The following is a 21702-nucleotide window of genomic DNA, read 5'->3' on the forward strand; positions in this document are numbered from 1 at the left end:
CTCCTGAGTAGCTGCGATTACAGGTGCCTGCCACCATGCCCACCTAATTTTTGTATTTTTAGTAGAGATGCGGTTTTGCCATGTTGACCAGGCTGGTCTGGAAATCCTAATCTTGAGTGATCTACCCACACTGGCCTCCCAAAGTGCTAGGATTCAGGTGTGAGCCACTGTGCCCAGCCAGTAACTGCTTTTCAATATGAGATGAAAATCTAAATGTTATTTCTAGGCTCATTTACATAAATATCAAGGCTCTTCTCTAGAACTGAGTTGATGCTGCAGAAAAGATTCCTGTTAGAGCCAATTCCTTCCTCTGCCTCCCCTCCGAGTGGAGCTAGGAGCAGCTGGAGACTGGCAGGGAGGCCGAGGCTGACAGAGCCACACCCAGCATAACCAGGGAGGGCCCTGGGACAGCAGCGCACACTCACCCTGTGTGTGGGGACCCTTGCCACCCACCCCACATGTGGGCACCCTCGCCACCCACCCCACATGAGGGGAGGACCCTCGCCATCCCCCCACGTGTGGGGAGGACCCTCGTCACTCACCCTGTGTGGTAAGGAGGACTCTCTCGGCGTTGTTGGGCAGGCCCAGCCAGGAGGGCGTCTGGGTGTCAGGGAGCAGCTCCACCCACTGCACAAACTCCTCTCGCCTAGAAAACCAGTGCGTTTGGAAACGATGTTAGAGGCTACCTCTGAGTGACACCAGACGCTCTGACGTCACAACTGTCTCCATTCCAGCAGGCAGCAGCATACCTGATGCCATCTGGCATTTGAATGTCTTTATGCCCGTCGACCTTGCATGCCAGCTTAAATTCACTGTCGAAACTCCTGGTTGTGAACAGGCGCTCCAGGAAGGTGTTGAGCAGACGTTGGTCAAACTCGTTGTCCACGCGCCCGCCATAAATGGACTGGGCCATCAAGGTCTTTAGTGCAGACCACGGGATCTTATCCGGTGAGATGTTCTGCCTGCCCTGGGGGAGGAAAAGCAGGGTTCGTGTGTGGTCGGAGGCGGGCATGCCCGGGGCTCCCTTTCGAGGGGCACAGCTTTCCTCCTCACTCCCCATGGCCCGCTAGGCTTTGGCGGTCACGAGGGGTCAGCTCGCTCTTCCAAGCTGAGTCTGGCCTCTCAGCACCACGCCCTGCAGTGTCCTTCCCAGGTGCACATCCGCTGCCTGTCCTGGCACAGCCCACACTTGCCTTGGCTGTGTCGTCCAGCCACGTGTCCACTGTATCGCAAGCTGACCGCAGGTCAGACTCTCCAAACTCATACTTCTTTGACCACCCCAGTGGTGCGTATCGTAAGCGCTCTTGGATGATGGCATGGAACCAGGCCAGCAGGAAGTACAAGCGGGCACGCTCGTTGGGAGACTGGGTGAGGAAAGAGACCGAGTACAGTCATTAGACAGCAGCACTTCTCCAAGAACAGCGCACAGGCTAGGTCAGAGTCAAAGCTTTACAAAGAGCTCTCCACATCCTGATGATGGCAGCAAATTCACACGAGTACTGTTGCTAGGAGAAAAGTATGCCAACTTTTCTATTAATAGAGATGTCATCCAATGAGGCCATCGGAGAATTTATTCAGCCAATAAGAAATCTACAGAAGACAGAGTTTCTAAGAATGTCAGAAAAGGTGGATATGGCACAAAATAGAACAGAATTGACAGAACGAAACCCCTGCCACAATCCCCCTTCTCTTGCCCAAGAGTCTTGGTTTTCACTTGGCACCTGGGAGGGCTCTGCTTGGTCTCCGGGGGCCTGTGCTGGGGGAGAGGAGATTGTCTGCCACTTGGGGACACAATGCTGAGTCCCAGCTTCTCCGTGGGAGAAGCTGTTCCACTGGGACCTAATCACACCCCATATCAAACATGGCTTTTACTTTTCAACCTGCTCACAGGAAGGAAATTTTAGAGAGAGAGACAGGATCTCACTATGTTGCCCAGACAGGTCTTTTTTTTTTTTTTTTGCCCAGGCTGCTGGAGTGCTGTAGCTGGATCTCAGCTCACTGCAAGCTCCGCCTCCCGGGTTCACGCCATTCTCCTGCCTCAGCCTCCCGAGTAGCTGGGACTACAGGTGCCCGCCACCTCGCCCGGCTAGTTTTTTGTATTTTTTAGTAGAGACGGGTTTCACCATGTTAGCCAGGATGGTCTCGATCTCCTGACCTCGTGATCCGCCCATCTCGGCCTCCCAAAGTGCTGGTATTACAGGCTTGAGCCACCGCGCCCGGCCAGGTCTTTTTCTTTTTTTAGACGGTATCTCGCTCTGTCGCCCAGGCTGGAGTGCAATGGTGCGATCTCAGCTCACTGCCAACCTCCGCCTCCTGCGTTCAAGCAATTCTCCTGCCTCAGCCTCCCCAGTAGCTGGGACTACAGGCATCCACCACCACGCCTGGCTAATTTTTTATATTTTTAGTAGAGATGGAGTTTCACTATGTTGGCCATGCTGGTCTCAAACTCCTGACCTCAAGTGATTTGCCCACTTAGGCCTCCCAAAGTGCAGGGATTACAGGAGTGAGCCACCACACCTGGCCTGCCCAGACAGTCTTGAACTCCTGGGCTCAAATGATCCTACTGCCTCGACCTTCGAAAGTACTGGGACTACCAGTGTGAGCCACGATGCCTGGCCAAGGAAGGAAATTTTACCTACAGCCGAAAAGCAAAAGCACCTGTGCAATTCACCGCATGGCACTTCTGGGACGCCCAGGGACCCACTTCTGCATTTGGTGATGGCACTGGGCTTCAGCTTCTATGGAGAAAGCACGCCAGGAGGACAAGGTACTTACCTTGCATATCCGTGAGACGGGAATGCTGCTGAACGTCCTCAGCATGTTGGCCTTCACCCCTGGTGGTGGCTCAAACACAAAGATGCGACCCGCACGGAGCAGATTCACCGGCACCTAAGGGAAAGCGCGGCCCCCGTTACGGTTCGGGTGTGGACACGGGTGCCGACAGGACTGCCACACCAGCCTGCAACGTCTCCACCCCCCCTTCAACCACCCACCTTGGGGTTGATCTCCATGGTGAGGAAGAGTCGGAAGCAGGCATGCGGCTGCAGGGAATGCAACTTCTTTTCCAGCTGCATCAGCCACCCTGGGGCCAGATGCACATTCTTCAGCATCACCCACCTGCACACACAACGTGAGAGTCACACAACACGCCAGGCTGCCTGCCTGAATGCCTGGGGACTAAGGCTTTCTTCAGCCAAAGAGAACAGGCCTACCTGCCCGACTTCACAGCGGTGTTGATTGCCTTATCTGCCTGGTTAAAGCCTTCTGCAGAGCCTGGCGCAAGGAAGACTTAGTGTCAGCAGCGGCAGCCGCGGACATCAATGCCCACCACGAATCCTGCAGGGCTCCAGCCCACAAAGCCCATCAAGCGCCCTTACCGATTGCAATTGAAGTGATCTGCGTGTTCTGCTCGGCTGCAAGGTCCTCGACATGCCCACTGGCGTCGTAACCAGGCACAGAGCACATTAAGACAGGAGTGTTGGGCTTCACCTGCAAACAGAGAAGGCAGAAGTTACAGCGGTGCCAGCAAATAGTGTGTACCTGTCAAGGGAAAGGAGCGCCCCGAGTGAGGGGCCTGAGATGTTCTTTCGGGGTCCAGAGGTGTGGGCACCACACAGTCGGTTGAGAATCTGCAGTGAGCTCCTGGTCTTAGGAGCAGACTGTAGCCTGGAGTGACAGGAGACGCCAGGGCTGCTGACAGCTGTGGTTGGGGAGGTGGGCGTGGAGTCTCTTGAGACGCCTGGGCTGTATCAGGACATTACCTCTGTGCCCACAATGTGGGTCAGGTCGAGCGGCTGCTCCATGATGGACATGAAAGACTCCCCAAGGTTTGTTGAAACAAACATGTGGGCCATGGCCAACAGGCGGTCGGGCCGGAAAGCCTGGATCAGGAGCAGGCGGTGGATGGCCTGGCCAATGGGTGCTGAAACAGGTACAGAGGGGTGGGTGCTGGGTGGAAGCAAGGACTTGGAGACGCCCTCCCCTGCCGGCAGCGTTCTTCCCAAAGCACCCACGCAGTATTTCAGGATCAGCTCAAATCAGGAAAGTCAGCCACATCTCCTGTGCCTTCCGTGAGCCCTGTGGACACACCTATGAGAACACTTACCACCTGGATGTCTCCATAGGACAAGGTGCCGTTTGCTGATTTTTAAATTACTACACTAACACCTGCTGACTTCCTGAAAACAGCTGAAGGCACTCAGGAGGGGTCCACGCTCTGCCCTCCACAGTCTGACACTTCCTCTCAGCCTGGCTAGCCCAGGGGCTGGCTAACACACTCAAAACCGGCTGATGGCATTCCATTCCTCTGCAGCGTGAATACAGCCAGTTAACTCCTTATCATCAGGCAGGAGCTCCCCACCTAGTTCTCTTATGGTCTTCAAGCATGAGATGAATAGGAATTGGAAATTTCTGATCTACCTCTAAGCCAACACCTATCTAGAAGCGATCTCCCTAAGTGGTTTCCTTAAAAAGTTTAACATTGAAACACTTATCCTGGGCATCAGTGACCACTCACTCAGAGACAGGTCTCTGTCTGCTGCCCAGGCTGGAGCGCAGTGGCGCAGTCGCAGCTCATGCAAGCTCGACCTCCCAGGCTCGAGCGACCTTCCTGCGTCAGCCTCCCGAGTAGATGGGACTACAGGTGTAGCCAAGGCTGTATGTTTTGTAGAGATGGGGCCTCCCTATGCTGCCCAGGCTAGTAACTTTGCATGTTTTGAAAGCATCCGTTTAAGCAGCAAAACCCAACTTTACATTCAGGTTCAGAAAGAAAACCACAGCGGGGCTTACTTGCAGGTGTTTCTTCACTCCAGAGGTAGGGCACGGTCTGCTCCGGGGAGCTGCTGTCCAGCCAGATGCCAAATTGCTGTGGAGACAACAGTGGAAGCACCCATTGGGCAGGGCCGGCCTCGGGGGACTGACGCAAGAGTCTGACGCGAGAGCGCAGACACGACATTCTGGGTTTTACACAACATGCGATTCCTGACATTTCCTGGGAAAAGGCCGACATTTCTCACTGGGAACATTCAAAAGAACAATCACCTCGTCTGCCTGAACCTTTGCAATCAAGTCCTTAAACGCGGGAAGGCAGCTCAGCCTCACCACCGCCTCCGCCTGCTCCACAGTCAGGCCCTGGATCCTCGGGGTGGAGCCAGCACTCAGGACGATCTCATTTCCTCTCAAGAAGTGCTGGAATTCTGCATCGTAGGTGGGCTCCCTGCGAAGGGTGCAACAGGTTAGCTAGGGTCCCTCATGTTCATTCCCACTGTCACTAAAATAACAGTTGTGATTGAAAGAAAAGAAAAAACAGGCCAGGCACAGTGGCTCATGTCTATAATCTCAGCGCTCTGGGAGGCCAAGGCAGGCGGATCACTTGAGGTCAGGAGTTTGAGACCAGGCTGGGCTGCCAACGTGATGAAAATCTGTCTCTACTAAAAATACAAAAAAAATTAGCCTGGGGTGGTGGCAGGCGCCTGTAGTCCCAGCTACTCAGGAGATTGAGGAAGGAGAACTGCTTGAACCTGGGAGTTGGAGCTTGCAGTGAGCTGAGACTGCACGACTGCACTCCAGCCTGGGAAACAGAGGGAGACTCCATCTCAAAAAATAAAAGAAAAAATAAAAGCACGTATCTGATCATGAAACCCTTGTGGGCCACCAGCAAGATGGCATCCTCCCGCGGGCGTGAGTGCTCTTACCCCACGGTGCCCTTCAGTTTGATTCTCGCCAGCAGCATGGCAAAGGTGATGTGGTCCTGATGCAGCATGCCTCGCGCCACTCGGTTAAATGCCACCTGGGACAAGAGCAGGAGACGATGTTGTTCCGTAAGAGAAGCAGCACCCTGCTTCCCCGCGCCGGGGAGCGGCTGAGGGCCTCGCTCTCTACCTGGAAGAGGTCCTTCGTTATAATGGACAGACGCTGTGTGTGGTCAGTGACGCCCTTCAGGTTCGGGTTCTCATATAAGACGTTGTGATAAATGTCCAGGAAAAACTGGAGGGAGTACTGGTACAAGAAGTGTATCTGAAAGGAAGCAGTGGGCAGCCGTGAGGCAGCTCCCCTGGCACCCGCCGAACTTCTGTGTGGCCGAGGAGCTACTGTGCAGGGGCCGGCCAGCCTCTGCGCCGCCAAGGCACCCACCTGCTTGAGGGACTCCATGGTGAAGTAGATGCTGCTGCAGGCGGTGGAGAGCGGGAGGTACTGCTGGGACACGGTCTCCACCTCCTGCATGACAATGTCCGTCTCCTCAACTTTCCTGGTGACCTCTGCAGCCTCTCTCTTCAGGTTCTCCAGAGTGGTTATGATGGTGTCGTCGTCCAAAATGCGCCCTTTCACCTCGTTCAGAGCTTGTAGTAGAGATTTTTCCAGCTGACGCAAACGGAGCTGAAATTCCCCTTAAATGAAAACATCCAGAGTTTGCAATAATACTTCAAAAGGTACGCTCTCAGAAGTGTTTGCCACAAACGTGGAACATCCTAGTCACTTAAAAGTTCAGCCCCTTCACCTGCACCAACCATCTAACAGCCACAGGTCCAGATCCTACCTTGAAGTTTAAGAAGATCAGATCGTTTCTCGTCCACATCAGGTCTTTCTGCTTTAAGGACTTCATTTAGACACTGGCTTTGTAAACTGCTACGGGTGACTGTGAAGTTTACAAAAGTAACCCGGGAACAGAGATCTGGTGGGAACTCGACCTGCCAAAATAGATAACAGAACAGTCTGTTTTAATTCAGCTTCAAAACCAAATCCTGCCAGACTTCCCTGAAGAAGAGTCCCATTCCTTACAGTTGGATCCCGGGTGGACAGGAAGATGACAAACGATGGTGACAGGTCTATGTCCTGGTCCCCGAGGGTGATCAGCACTCTCCCTCCTGTTCGCCGCACTTCACGGTTCAGCACTGGGTTCAAAACTGGATCGTAGCTTTCCACATCCTGCACAGCACACGGGTGGAACTTGATGGCCAGGGCTTTGTAACTTTATCTTCACCCAAATGCTATGTTGCTGTCCTACTTTAGATAAGCATACCTTTCCAAAAGCCACCCACCACTTGTGTATGGTGGCCACTAGCTATGTGTGGCTACTTACATTTAAATTAACTAAAATTGGCCAGGCGCGGTGGCTCCCGCCTGTAATCCCAGCACTTTGGGAGGCCAAGGTGGGTGGATCACGAGGGCAGGAGATCGAGACCATCCTGGCTAACATGGTGAAACCCCGTCCCTACTAAAAATGCAAAAAATTAGCCAGGTGTGGCAGTGGACGCCTGTTGTCCCAGCTACTTGGGAGGCTGAGGCAGGAGAACGGCGTGAACCCGGGAGGCGGAGCTTGCAGTGAGCTGAGATCACGCCACTGCACTCCAGCCTGCGCGATTGAGCGAGACTCCGTCTCAAAAAATTAACTAAAATTAAAAACTCAGCCAGGCGTGGTGGGTCATGCCTGTAATTCCAGTACTTTGGGAGGCTGAGACAGGCAGATCACTTGAGGTCAGGAGTTCAAGGCCAGCCTGGCCAACATGGTGAAACTCCATCTCTACTAAAAATACTAAAAAGTTAGCTGGGGGTGTTGGCACATGCCTGTAGTCCCAGCTACTTGGGAGGCTGAGGCAGGAGAACTGCTTGAACCTGGGAGGTTCAGACTAGGAGACAGAGCAACACTCCGTCTCAAAAAAACAAACAAACAAAAAATTAAACACTCAGTTCCTAGTCACACTAGCCGTGGGAAGTGCTCAGTATAAGCCACCTGAGACTAGTGGCTACCACACTGGAGAGTGTGGACCATAAAGCATTCCTGCTCCTGAAGAAAGTTCTGGGGGACAGTGCTGATACAGACCCTCCGAACGGCATTGTATTTCATTTCTTAAATTTTTTTCAATTTGCATAAGGAATTCATCTTGTTGCAAATCTGATGCTTCCTAGTGACCTTACATGCTTTATTTAAAAACAAATTTTTAACTTTTAAGTTCAGGAATACAAGTGCAGGTTTGTTACACAGGTAAACTTGTCATGGGGGTTTATTATACAAATTATTCCACCACCCTGGTTATAAGTCTAGTACCCATTAGTTGTTTTTCCTGATCCTCCCCCTCCTCCCACCCTCCATGCTCTGAAAGGCCCCAGTGTGTGTTGTTCCCTCTATGTGTCCATGTGTTCTCATCATTTAGCTCCCACTTATAAGCGAGAACAACTGGTACTTGGTTTTCCACTTTTGCATTAGTTTGCTGAGGATAATGGCCTCCAGCTCTATCCATGTTCCTGCAAAGGAACATGTTCCTTGTTCCTGTTTCTTGAACATTTTTCTGGTTCTTTTTTTTTCTTTGAGACGGAGTCTCACTCTGTCACCCAGGCTGGAGTGCAGTGGCGTGAACTCGTTTCACTGCAGCCTCTGCCCCCCAGGTTCAAGCAATTTTCCTGCCTCAGCCTCCCGAGTAGCTGGGACTACAGGTGTGCACCACCACACCCGGCTAATTTTTGGATTTTAAAGAGAGATGGGCTTTCACCATGTTGGCCAGGGTGGTCTTGATCTCCTGACCTTGTGATCTGCTTGCCTTGGCCTCCCAAAATGCTGGGATTACAGACATGAGACACCACGCCTGGCTGTTTCTTGCTTTTCATGGCTGTACTGAATATAATTTTTTTTTTTTGAGATACAGTCTCTTTCTGTCTCCCAGGCTGGAGTGCAGTGGCACGATCTCGGCTCACTGCAACCTGTGCCTCCTGGGTTCAAATGATTCTCTTGCCTCAGCCTCCCAAATAGCTGGGACTACAGGTGCCCGCCACCTCAACCAGCTAATTTTTGTATTTTCTGTAGAGACGGGGTTTGACCAGGCTTTCTTGAACTCCTGACCTCAGATGATCCACCTGCCTCGGCCTCCCAAAGTGCTGGGATTACAGGCATGAGCCACCTCGCCCCACCACCGAATAGAATTTTAAATGCAAATAATGATTCTGCCGAATTTATCTATTATAGAACCATCTCAAAGCTTTATCCTTCTGATACAACGTGAAGTCTTACAAAGTTGAAAACTACATGCAGCCCCCAAAAAGGAATTCACTCTTGAATGCGGTGTTTCAAGAATTCAAAGGTCAACACCAACCTGGACCAGAAGGGGGTTTCCAAATCGCAGTGCACTCTCTAAGTTCTTCCTGAAGGCGTCATCCAGGAAGCTGGTCCGTGTGATCTTACGATCCTTATATTCATTCATAATGAATTCTGTGGCCTGTCCAGAGGGGTCAATGATCAGGGGATACCTGAGGATGAGGCCACAGAAGAGAAGGTTGAAACACTGAATGGGAAAAGCACAGGATCATGGTCAGCCAAGACCCTGATGAGAGGGACAGGCTGTTACCGCCACCCGAGGGTGCTTTCCAGAGACGTTTTCAGGTTTACCAATAAAGCTTACATGCTTAATGCTAACATCACATCATCCTTTTGAAGAACTATTGGCATGAGGAGGTAGCTTGAGTCATATACCAGGAGGGCCATGGTTAAAAATCCTTTTTCTTCTGGGACAATCATCCTCCCTCAGCATCTGGCACTGTTAGAATAGCTTTTTCGTATTTACGATCCTTCTAGACAGCCGGTATCAACACCGACGCTGAGCAGCACCAAGGGATTAACTTTACACAGAATTTAAATTGCCAGGGACTGTGTCAAATTACAGACACTATCTCAGGTAATCCTCCTAACAGCCCTACGAGGCTGACACTGTTATCTAACCACTCTACAAATGCGGAAAGAAGGGCACAAAGAAGCTAATGTGAAGTACCTATAGTCTAGCCAGTTAAAATGTGGAAAAAACCCAGCTGGTAATACACACAAGCTTCTACAAAACTCAAACTATCAAAGGGCATATGCTGAGAAGAACCACGCTGCCCTGCCTTTTGGACCCTGTTCTTTGGTCCCCAAAGTCCCTTCCCCAGGTGATGGCTTTTACCAGTTTCTCGTCTGTCTTTACAGAGAAGGTCTAAGCATTTACAGACACATGTGTCAGTGTGGGTGTTGTGGCCTCGGGGGAGGCCTCTACCGCCTGCTCTGCACCTGTCCAGCCTGTATTCAAATGTCCTGTGTCGGCAAAGACTACCCAGCACCGCAGCGTGGTGGGCCCTCAGGAGGGCCATCTGAGTGATCTCCAGTCTTCAGCTGGGACACACTTGCTCTTAGATTAGCCATTTTATACACAGGTCAAGCTACTGTTGAATGAACACCTAGAAGTGGAACTCCTAGGTGAAAGGGTCATTTAGGCAAATCTAGCCCTGTGCACAGGGTGTACGGATCGATTCCTATTCTTGTTGGCGCCACCTGGTGAGACATGGCGCCCTCTCAGCACCTAGCCCATCTTCACTGCAGTGACGTCCCAGTTCTTCTTCTGTCCTTCCTGAACAGAAAAACAGGCAGCACTTCCCCTTTAACTAGCTATTCTCAGTTCTTGTAACAGAGGACTGTTTGAATGTCCACCCCCAAACACAACCCTGCCAATCAATTTTATTTTTATTTATTTTGTTTTGAGATGGAGTCTCGCACTGTCACCCGGGCTGGAGTGCAGTGGCGCGCTCTCGGCTTGCTGCAATCTCTGCCTCCCGGGTTCAAGTGATTCTCCTGCCTCAGCTTCCTGAGTAGCTGGGACTACAAGCGCCTGCCACCACACCCCACTAATTTTTTGTATTTTTAGTAGATATGCTGGCCAAGCTGGTCTCAAACTCCTGACTTCGTGATCTACCCGCTTCGGCCTCCCAAAGTGCCGGATCACGGTGTGAGAGCCACCGTGCCCAGCCTATTTTTATGTTTTTTTGACATGGAGTCTCGCTCTGTTGCCCAGGCTGGGGTGCAGTGGCGTGATCTTGGCTCACTACAACCTCTGCCTCCTGGTTTCAAGAGTTTTTCCTGCCTCAGCCTCCTGAGTAGCTGGGATCACAGGCGCACACCACCACGCCTGGCTAATTTTTTTGTATTTTTAGTAGAGACAGGATTTCACTATGTTGGCTAGGCTGGTCTCAAACTCCTGACCTCACGTGATCCACTGTGTCTGGCCCCTGCCAATCAATTTTAGAAGGTTACAAGAAGCATTCACTGCAGAATAACTCAGACACTTGACAATAAAGAGAACAGCACACGCCCCACCGTCAGAGGAGCATCAAGCTGCCAGCACTGTATGCCCACGTCCCATTTTCTAGTTCTCTCTTCAAACAAGGGTGTACTTTGAACAACATTCAAGATCACCACCCACGTTCTTCCCGAGCCTCTCCTTGGCACCCGAGCTCGTACCTGTTGAACCGTTTCAGCATGATGGCGTTTTCTGTGCACAGGTCATCAGCAGGCAAGGAGCTGGCCTGCCAGCGAAGACGCTCATCCGCATTGGAAAGGTATTCCGTCCTGGCAATATCTGTACGGAACTGAAAGGCAAGGCCGTTACCTTTCCTCCTCTTCGAAGCCACAGATGGGGCGTTCTAACTGTGCACTAAACACCAGCTTGCCTCACACTGCTCGCACATCCTTTCTGCATTCCCCGCGATTCTCACCTGGATGTTGGCCTGCTGGAGGTGATGGGACCAGGTAGTGAACAAGTTCTGACGCATCTGCTGGTCAAAGTAACCCGCGTAGGCAATGAACGCAGCCGACAAGAGACAGTCCCCAGCAATGGTGGACATCTGGTTTTTGAAAGTTTCACTTGTTTTTTCCCATCGTTCACGTTCAGCAGACAAGCTCTTCAGAAGAGCAGTGCTTCGGTTTACCTAAAAGGAGAACCGAACAAGATGCTCAGGGATCAGGCCTTTCAGGATTTATACCGAATCCTGTAAATTGGTTCATCCACATCATGTGCAGGTGGGTTTTGGGTGGGTTAGAAACGTGCCCAAGTTGTTCACAATCCCAAAGGAGATAAGACCCAGATCATACATAACTAATGACCACACACGACTCAGAATCTCAGCGGGGCAGAGGCTGGGTGCGGAGTGAGGCCTTCAGGCAGCAGAGCAAACAGGTCTGGAGCTGCCGGTGGGGGATTCAATGGCTGTAAAGCATCCAGTTTGTATCAATCTATCCTAATTAACAACACTTAGTGAATACTCAAGTGTGTATTATTTTCCAGGAAAAAAAGTCCTCTGGGCCCTTACAGATGTTACAGAGCGAATTCACTGAGGCCAGCATGGTACATGCAGCGCGTGTTAAAGTGTGTTAATCTCTGCTTCCACGGCAGGAAAGACTGAGGATGAATGATGATAATCTTACTTTTGCCTCAACAGCAGCCAGATCTGCCTTGATAGCCTGGGCCTCTGAGATCAGGACGGCGTATTCCTCCTTGTAGCGGGCGATGCTGGCTTCCAGGTCTCGGATCATCTGCTCCACCTCGTTGGCCTTCTGCTGGTTGTCCTTGGCGTCATCTTCCAGCTTCTGCAGCTCATTGCGTAGGGGCTCCACTCTCTTTAACATGTCTGCATAGTTAAGCTGGGAAGAACCAATTGATAACTGTTATTTAAGTGACAGAAAATGAGGTTATCTTTCACATGGGAGCTCTTGGCTGTGTTAATCACCTGTGCGATTGCCCATTTCACCATAGGGCCGCAAGCCAGGGAAGCCCGATTAACAATTTCGTAATTGTAACTTGGATTGGACATGTAATTTTTCTTCATCTTCTCCCTTATGGCGTCACTGTAAGAGAGGAATGATATTTCTAAGCACATGCGGGACAAAAGCAAGGAAGAGTTTTCATAAAATTAAAATGGAAGAGACCAGAGCCAGCTGTCATCTCATTGCCCCAGTGACTGACCACTGGGGATGAGCGAGACTGACCCTTGGTTCTCAGGCAAAAGCTGGAAATGTGCTCTCAACACTTGAACAATTTCTTTCTTTTTAAAAAGCGAGACAGGGTCTTGCTCTGTCACCCAGGCTGGAGTGCAGTGGCGTGATCTCGGTTCACTGAAGCCTCGATCCCCTGGGTTCAGGCAATCCTCCCACCTCAGCCTCCCAAGTAGCTGGGACTACAGGTGCATGCCACCCCACCCAGCTCATTTTTGTATTTTTTGAAGAGACAGGGTGTCACCATGTAGCCCAGGTTGGTCTCTAACTCGTAGGCTCAAGCACTTCACCTGCCTTGGCCTCCAAAAGTTCTGGTTTTAGAGCCGTGAGCCACTGTGCCTGGCCTGAACAGCTGAAAGTTCTGGGACTGGAGGCGTGAGCCACTGTGCCTGGCCTAAACAACTGATTTCAATTTCTGGCAATACCTTGGCACTTCCACTTTCTCACCTGATCTCCTCTGCAGAGAAGTTGACGATGGTGGGGATGAAGTTCTCCCGCATGATGATGGAGCGGATCTGCTTCCAGTCCGTGGTGCTTTCCCCCAGCAGCAGGCAGATGGACTCCAGCGCCAGCTTCACCGCAGCAGGAGGGTTGGCCATGGACCTCACCTCCACCAGGTGCTGCTTCTTGATCGACTTCACAGCTGAGTGGCAGCAGGAGTGGATGAGGGTCGATGGGTGGGAGAAGACAGAGCAAAGCATGGTGAGAATGAACCAAACAGTCAGGAGCTCCAACTCCAATGAGAGAAAGGACAGCTAGCTGCTCAGAAGAGCTAAGAAATGAGAGACTTTTCTGTATTAAACCCTCTGGAATAGGGTAAGTAGCTGATCTCTTAAATGATTACGAAGATCTTACAAAATGCAAGCATTCCTTAAAAAGCAGGATATTACCTTTAATATTTATTTGAGACAATAATTTATTTGAGACAGAGTCTAGCTCTGTTGCCTAGGCTGGAGTGCAGTGGCACGATCTCAGCTCACTGTAACCTTTGCCTCGCAGGTTTCAGCGATTCTCCTGCCTTAGCCTCCTAAGACGATGGGATTACAGGCCCCTGCCACCACGCCTGGCTAATTTTTTGCATTTTTTTTTTTTTTTTTTTGGAGACACAGTTTTCGCTCTTGTTGCCCAGGCTGGAGGGCAATGGCACGATCTCGGCTCAATGCAACCTCTGCCTCCCGGGTTCAAGCAATTCTGCCTCAGTCTCCCAAGTAGCTGGGATTACAGGTATGCACCACCATGCCTGGCTAATTTTGTATTTTTAGTAGAGGTGGGGTTTCTCCAAGTTGGTCAGGTTGGTCTTGAACTCCCAACCTCAGGTGATCTGCCCGCCTCGGCCTCCCAAAGTGTTGGGATTACAGGCGTGAGCAACTGAGCCCTGACAAGAATATTTTTAAGTGTAATTGTGCATTTATTTCATACAATTTCAACAGACATTTTGAATTTGCTACAATTTAGAGGGATGAGTAAAGATGTGGAGTTAATAGTTCTAAAACAATGGCTGCCAGGCACAGTGGCTCACACATGTAATCTTAGTACTTCTGGAGGCTGAGGCAGGTGGGTCGCTTGAGCCCAGGAGTTTGAAAAAAGCCTGGGCGATATGGCAAAACCCTGACTGCACAAAAAGTACAAAAATTAGCTGGATGTGGTGGTGCGCCCCTATAGTCCCAGCTACTCAGGAGGCTCAGGTGGGAGGATCGTCTGACATGGAAGCCTGAGGCTACAGTGAGCCACGGTTGCACCACTACACTCCAGCCTGGGGGACAGAGTGAGACCCCGTCTCGAACAAAGCAAAACAAAAACAATGGCCCACGACTGCTATACACTGAAAAAGTTTTCCAGGCTGAAATTTTTGTAGATCAATTTTAAGTAATTATTTAGAAGGTGAGAACTACATTAAATTATCATCCAGGCCGGGCGCAGTGGCTCAAGCCTGTAATCCCAGCACTTTGGGAGGCCGAGACGGGCGAATCACGAGGTCAGGAGATCGAGACCATCCTGGCTAACATGGTGAAACCCCGTCTCTACTAAAAAATAAAAAAAAAAATAAAAAATAAAAAAAAAAAACTAGCTGGGTGAGGTGGCGGGCTCCTGTAGTCCCAGCTACTCGGGAGGCTGAGGTAGGAGAATGGCGTAAACCCGGGAGGCGGAGCTTGCAGTGAGCTGAGATCCGGCCACTGCACTCCAGCCTGGACGACAGAGCCAGACTCCACCTCAAAAAAAAAAAAAAAAAAAAATTACCGTCCAAATCCAACTCTGAATGAAAATCTACAGCTTGGATGGTGCCTTTGAATTCATCTTGTTGTATAAGGTAAAAACTACAGATACGTGGGTTACTTGAAACTGGTTAAATACTAGTGGGCAAGAAGAGAGCACTGTTTTTTTTTTCTTTTGTTTTCATTTATTCATTTATTTTAAAATAGAGATGGGGGTCTTGCTATGTTGCCCAGGCTGGTCACAAACTCCTAAGTTCAAACGGTCGTCCTGCCTCAAACAATCCTCCTGCCTCGGCCTCCCAAAGTGCTGGGATTAATGCGAGCCACCTTGCCTGGCTGACAGCAGTCTTAATCACTGCATAAACTGCAAACTAAAATAGGGTGGCAGGTTATTGCCCTTTCTCTTTTTTTTTTTTTTTGAGACGGAGTCTTACTCTGTTGCCCAGGCTGGAGTGCAATGTCTCGGCTCACTGCAAGCTCTGCCTCCCAGGTTCATGCCATTCTCCTGCCTCAGCCTCCCGAGTAGCTGGGACTATAGGCGCCTGCCACCACGCCTGGCTAATTTTTTGTATTTTTTTTTTTTTTTTTTGGAGACAGAATCTTGCTCTGTCGCCCAGGCTGGGGTGCAGTGGCCGGATCTCAGCTCACTGCAAGCTCTGCCTCCCGGGTTTAGGCCATTCTCCTGCCTCAGCCTCCCGAGTAGCTGGGACCACAGGCGCCCGCCACCTCACCCGGCTAGTTTTTTGTATTTTTTAGTAGAGACGGGGTTTCACCGTGTTAGCCAGGATGGTCTCGATCTCCTGACCTCGTGATCCGCCCATCTCGGCCTCCCAAAGTGCTGGGATTACAGGCTTGAGCCACCGCACCCGGCCAAGGCAGGGTGTTATAGTGTTAGCCAGGATGGTCTCGATCTCCTGACCTCGTGATCCGCCCGCCTCGGCCTCCCAAAGTGCTGGGATTACAGGCTTGAGCCACCGCACCCGGCCAATTTTTTGTATTTTTAGTAGAGATGGGGTTTAACTGTGTTAGCCAGGATGGTCTCGATCTCCTGACCTCGTGATCCGCCCGCCTCAGACTCCCAAAGTGCTGGGATTACAGGTGTGAGCCACCGCGCCAGGCCTGCCCTATTTCTATAGCATCTCATAGGCATGTAAGGAATGGAAAAACAGAAGTAAGTGACTGCTATCAATACTTAAATTAGCAACTGGGTCATAGCCAGAGCACTCAGAAATAATTACAAGACAGTCACACTGAATATTTTGTATTTCTTGGTGAAATTCAACTCAGGGATAAAGAGCATATTTCTGTTATTATCAGCAGATCTCTAAAAATGTATTATTGACATAAAGCTTACATTGTGAAGTTTCTTTTATGAGAGGGGTTTCACTATGGTACATACAATCTAGCTTTATAGGAACTTTGCTTTAAGAGATGAAGACAGTCTCAAGCACTCAGAAAAAGCTTCAGATGGTTACTAATGATATTTTTGGAAACATACATAACCAGAACCTTTGAGGGAAGCGTGTGTGCGATATTCAGTGACCTGAACTCCACAGTAATGTTGAGGAAGAGCACCCTTCCTAGACGTCAAAGCTCTGATAGTCTTTACATACCATTCTGGGCCTCAATGACAGCAGGTTCCACCTTATCAAGATCTTCTTTGACACTCATCTGTTTGTCCGCAATTACCTCCTGCTGCTTATGCAGCTGTTCCTGGATTTCTTGGCTCATAACCTAGAAAGGAAGGATGGCTTAGGTATGGGTTAAGCATTAATTTGCTGAGTAAATTCTAAACAACATTCTTCACTCTGCCAACACACACACACACTCACACACTCTCACACTCTCTAACCCTAAGACCCATTTTGAACTACAGTTCCTACTCTCTCATTGGAGACTGAAAATGCCCAGTCCGTACAGGCAGAATTCCCTGACACCATACCTTCTTCTTTTCAGCCTCCTGCTGGTCTTTCACCATCTTTTTCAGCTTGTCATTGGCTGCTGCATTCTTCACCTCCAGCTCCTGGCTCTTTATCCTCAAGTCGCGACGCAGTTCTTCTACCTAAAGAGCAAAGCCCACACTCTGAGGCGAGAAACGTGCAGAAATCACATGGAAAGGGCTCCTCACTGCAGCTCACTCCCATGAGGAATTTGTGCCTGTGGCGCACCTGGTCAACCGTCTCCTTGATCTTCCTGAGCCCCACGTTCAAGTGCATCTGCTGCTCCTCCAGCTCGCTCCGCTTCTCGTGGAACAGGTTGGCGTAGTGATTGATGAAGTCCAGGTAGTGGCGAGGGGTGATGGCCATAGTTCTGCCGCCTCGCTTTGCTAGTCGAGCATTTGCCTTTCAGAAAACAGTTACATCTTCTCACTCTTCGGGAAACTCTGTGACTTAACCTCAGAAAACAAGTTTGGCCTTGGCAGACGGGTGTGACATGACAGAAGGAGCCCAGCCCTCGGGGGCCAGAACACTCGAGTTGGGCCTCAGCTCAGCCACTTAGAGCTTTCGAGACGCCCCTACACTTCCAAACTTCTCTAAGCCCCTTAACTTCTCTAAACTGAGGATGGTGATTATGCCAACTTTAGAGGTGTACTTTATGTGAAAGGCATCACAAATGTCAGTTACCACAGAAAGGTTAGCTAGCCTGCTTCCACCTTTTATTAATAAGAAATGACACAAGCAAGAAAGGGGCAAGGCAGGCCTGACGTGAGAAGCTGCTCTGGTCCCTTGATTTCTGGAGCACAGCAAGATGATCAGACTACCAGGGGAAGCTGGGGCCGGAAGACATTCCAAGGGCAATGGAGACGGCCTGCAGGGACTGGGCAGCAGGACACCTACAAGCTCAGAATGGATGTCACAAAGCTCTTCTGGGAGAGAGGAGTAGACTGAAAGCTTCTATTACAGAAAATCTATAGCAAGGATTAGCAAAATACGGCTAGCAGGCCAAGTCCTGCATTTTTCGGTAATGAGGTTTTACTGGCCACAGTCACACCCATTCACATATATATGGTCTTTGGAGGCTCTTGCCCTACAATGGCAGCACTGAGTAGCTGTGCTGGAGACTACTCCACCTGCAAAGGCTAAAACATTTACGATCTGGCTCTTTAAAGAGAAAGTGTGCTGATTCCTGGTCTACAGGAGAGAGCAAGGGCCTGAACATACAGCAGCACTGGGAGAAACAGGCCAAGGAGGTCACTTTATTAGAGGCAGAGTCAGTGGGGGCACTAAAGTGTTAGATGGCTCCAGAATTTGCAGCCCAGTGACAAGAATGAGACGTTGTTAAGGAGGCAAGAGGTAAGAAACAACTATTTCCTCCACAAATAACAGTACAATGTCAAATATGAAGTGCCCTCCTAAGGTCTATTTATGGTTTTTTGAGTCTACATCTTGCTCTGTTGCCCAGGTTGGATTGCAGTGGTGTGATCTCAGCTCAATGTAACCTCCTCCCACCTCAGCCTCCTGAGTAGCTGGGACTACAGGTGCGCACCACCAGGCCCGGCTAGTTTTATTTTTATTTTTTGTAGAGATGGGATCTCGCCATGTTGCCCAGGCTGGTCTTGAACTCCTGGGTTCAAGCGATCCTCCTGCCTTGGCCTCCCAAAGTGCTGGGATTACAGGCATGAGTCACTGCACCTGGCCTTAAGGTCTATTTTTATAGCAATTTAGTTTTATGTTAGCATGATGGTTAGTTCTGTGTTTTATGTGTTGATCTGAAAATTGAACCCACCTGGTGAAGCGTCTGATGAACAAACACACAGCTGTTCACAATGGCTTCCCGGTGGGATGGTGGCTGCGGCAGTTTATCATACACAACTGGCATGTAATCAGGAACGATGTAATTTGGCTTCTCCAGGTCCATCTTACTTGTGAATTCTTTGCCAACCTGATACAGTGCTTCGGTGGACCAGTCTCCAAACCAATTCAACACACACCTGAGAAACAGGCCCACGTTTCAAAACAGCTATGAAGGGCAGGCTTTGCCCCTTGGAAGGACACCGACTTTCCTGACCCAGAGCCAAGTAAAGGTCCGCATACCTGTTGAAAAGTGCTGGCGATGTGGCTGCCCGGTCCTTGAGTCCTTCCGAGGACGGGTTCATGGTGAACACGACGTGGAGGTTACGGATAACCTGGCTGGTGAACCACTTGTAGAGCTCCTCGTGCGAGTCCAGCATCAGGCCTTCCTTCTGTGCCCCCTCTTTGCACTGCGTCATCAAGGTGGCATACTCATCTCCTTCAAAGAGACCAGGCACCTGGGAAACAGCACAGGGCTGACTTACTGGTCCCCCGGTAATACGTAACGCAACGCAACACGTCACCTAATTACCTCTCCATTGGCCAGAAGGGTATTCATTCGCTCCAGGAATCCAGAATCTAATACATTAGATTCATCCATTATAAATGCTATCTTTTCATTTTTACAGCCAGAGCGTCTCAATACTGTCCGCAGATCTTCATCGAAGTCTTCCCCTGTGTACTTCCTATGGACCTACAGAAGCAGAGGCAAGTTAGGTCCATTCCTACTCACTGAGCTCTGCACACACATCAAGAATCTGTTGCTGGGATTAAGAGGCCACCAACCAGACGCACCTTAATCTGGTACACACTCAAACCGTTCATCCAGGCGACAAAACGAGACAAGGTAGTTTTTCCTGCTCCACTAACACCAATCAGAAGCAAGTGGCCTTGAGGTTGACGGAATATTCTGAAACATTATGAGAACTGATCAATGTGAAGGCTTATAACGCCTCATTCCCCTTTTGACTCATATCTAGTGTCTACAGTATTTCGGACATGTTTTAACTTGAACTCGTACATTAAACGTTTGCTGAGCCACTGTTATTTGTGAGGTCCAGGAGGAATGCAAAGGCCGGTAAGACACGGTCCTGTCCTCCAGACTGACATGAGACTAATGCAATTCTAGCAGAAGGTCAAAGGGCCCTAATCATAGCAGGCATGCAGTGCTGGGGGGAGGAAGAATGAAGTTCTGCTTGGGATAAACTGAGGAAGGCTAAGCTGGACTTAGAAAGAAGAGAAGGGGGAAGCTGCTTGGCAGACAAGGCTGAGGTGGAGGTGGTGGGACAGCATCAGGCCTGGCGTGAGCCGGCACACACACTTACTCAAGAGCAGCTTAGGCGAGAGGCGGGCCTGTAACAACAAAAAAGCCCACCTGTCAATCCTCAGCACGTGGTCTAGGACTTCATTGAACAGGACCAGCGGAACATCAAGTTCTTCTTCATAAAAGACCTTCAGCCTAGCTTTGACATAATCTCTCAACTCTTCTTGGTCTACTGGGATGTAATCCTATAGAAAAAAAAGTAATACACAAATTACTTAGAAAAAATGTTAGTTATTAGACCAAAGTCAACTGTATTTCCACATACCATGAAGAAACTGTTGAAAATGCAACAAAAAAAGGTATCATTTACAACATAGCAAAAAAATATAAATTCACTAGAAATGGATCTAAAAACATGAAAAGTTTTTATAGAGAAAACTGAACTTCACCAAAAGGCAATGAAGATGACCTCAATACATGAAGAGACATACCCTGATCACAGAGGGAAAAACGCTCTACTGTAAAAATGTCAGTTCCATCAAACTCAACCATAGGTTCAACGTAATCCCGAGCAAAACCTCACTAGTGGGAGGTGCTTACTGTCTTGGTGCAACCTGACAAGTCAATTCTGCATTTCATTTGGAACAGGAAAGATCCCTCTAAAAAAGAAGCAGGTGTGAGGGCCTGCCCAATTTTTTTTTTGAGGGTAGCCTCGCTCTGTCACCAGGCTGGAGTGCAGTGGCGCGATCTCAGCTCACTGCAACCTCCACCTCCAGGGTTCAAGCAATTCTCCTGCCTCAGCTTCCCAAGTAGTTGGGACTACAGGTGTGCGCCACCACACCCAGGTAATTTTTGTATTTTTAGTAGAGACGGGGTTTCACCATGTTGGCCAGGATGGCCTTGATCTCTTGACCTTGTGATCTGCCTGCCTTGGCTTCCCAAAGTGCTGGGATTATAGGCATGAGCCACTGCACTTGGTCTGGGCCTGCCCTATTAAACAGACTTATTACCATAATCAGGACCATGTGGTTTTAGCACAGAGAGCAACCAACAGATACCTATGCACACAGGGAAACTATGATGACAGACTGATACTGTGGAGTAAATTATTATTTAATAAACTTTGCTGGGATAAGGGGCATACACAAGGAAAGAACTGAAAATGGAGCCACTGCTCACTCCATACACAAACTCAATTAGAGACGTGATTAAGGGTTTCAAAGATCCATCTATTTTCTTTTTCTTTTCCTTGAGACAGGGTCTCACTCTGTCACTCAGGCTAGAGTGCAGTGGCCTGATCTTGGCTCACTGCAACCTCCACCTGGGTTCAAGTGATTCTCCTGCCTCTCAAGTAGCTGGGAGGACTACAGGCACATGCCAACATGCCTGGCAAATTTTTTTTTTTGAGTCGGAGTCTCCGTGTCGCCCAGGCTAGAGTGCAATGGTGCAATCTCGGCTCACTGCAACTTCTGCCTCCTGAGTTCAAGTGATTCTCCAGCCTCAGCCTCCTGAGTAGCCGAGATTACAGGCACGCACCACCACATCAGGCTAATTTTTGTATTTTTAGTAGAGATGGGTTTCACTACGTTGGTAAGGCTGGTCTCGAACTCCTGACCTCATGATCCACCCGCCTTGGCAAGACGGGGTTTCACC

General features: G+C 49.8%; 1 protein-coding gene across 1 annotated transcript in view; it reads right to left on the reverse strand.

Annotated features, from left to right (window-relative positions):
- Positions 1 to 21702, reverse strand: part of DYNC1H1 (dynein, cytoplasmic 1, heavy chain 1) — a 100611-nt gene that overhangs the window by 6074 nt on the left and 72835 nt on the right. Inside the window, 29 exon segments of the mRNA XM_011991795.1 lie at positions 543 to 646; positions 750 to 967; positions 1194 to 1364; positions 2776 to 2889; positions 2994 to 3117; positions 3213 to 3273; positions 3378 to 3489; positions 3762 to 3922; positions 4789 to 4864; positions 5041 to 5215; positions 5694 to 5788; positions 5881 to 6015; positions 6133 to 6386; positions 6536 to 6686; positions 6778 to 6924; positions 9084 to 9237; positions 11252 to 11379; positions 11506 to 11718; positions 12215 to 12430; positions 12517 to 12634; positions 13229 to 13424; positions 16608 to 16728; positions 16937 to 17056; positions 17163 to 17336; positions 18721 to 18925; positions 19029 to 19243; positions 19318 to 19479; positions 19581 to 19695; positions 20161 to 20294. Coding sequence (XP_011847185.1) covers positions 543 to 646; positions 750 to 967; positions 1194 to 1364; positions 2776 to 2889; positions 2994 to 3117; positions 3213 to 3273; positions 3378 to 3489; positions 3762 to 3922; positions 4789 to 4864; positions 5041 to 5215; positions 5694 to 5788; positions 5881 to 6015; positions 6133 to 6386; positions 6536 to 6686; positions 6778 to 6924; positions 9084 to 9237; positions 11252 to 11379; positions 11506 to 11718; positions 12215 to 12430; positions 12517 to 12634; positions 13229 to 13424; positions 16608 to 16728; positions 16937 to 17056; positions 17163 to 17336; positions 18721 to 18925; positions 19029 to 19243; positions 19318 to 19479; positions 19581 to 19695; positions 20161 to 20294 — 4369 coding nt within the window.

This window comes from Mandrillus leucophaeus, unplaced genomic scaffold (genome assembly GCF_000951045.1).
Source record: "Mandrillus leucophaeus isolate KB7577 unplaced genomic scaffold, Mleu.le_1.0 Scaffold4, whole genome shotgun sequence".
Taxonomy (NCBI): Eukaryota; Metazoa; Chordata; class Mammalia; order Primates; family Cercopithecidae; genus Mandrillus; species Mandrillus leucophaeus.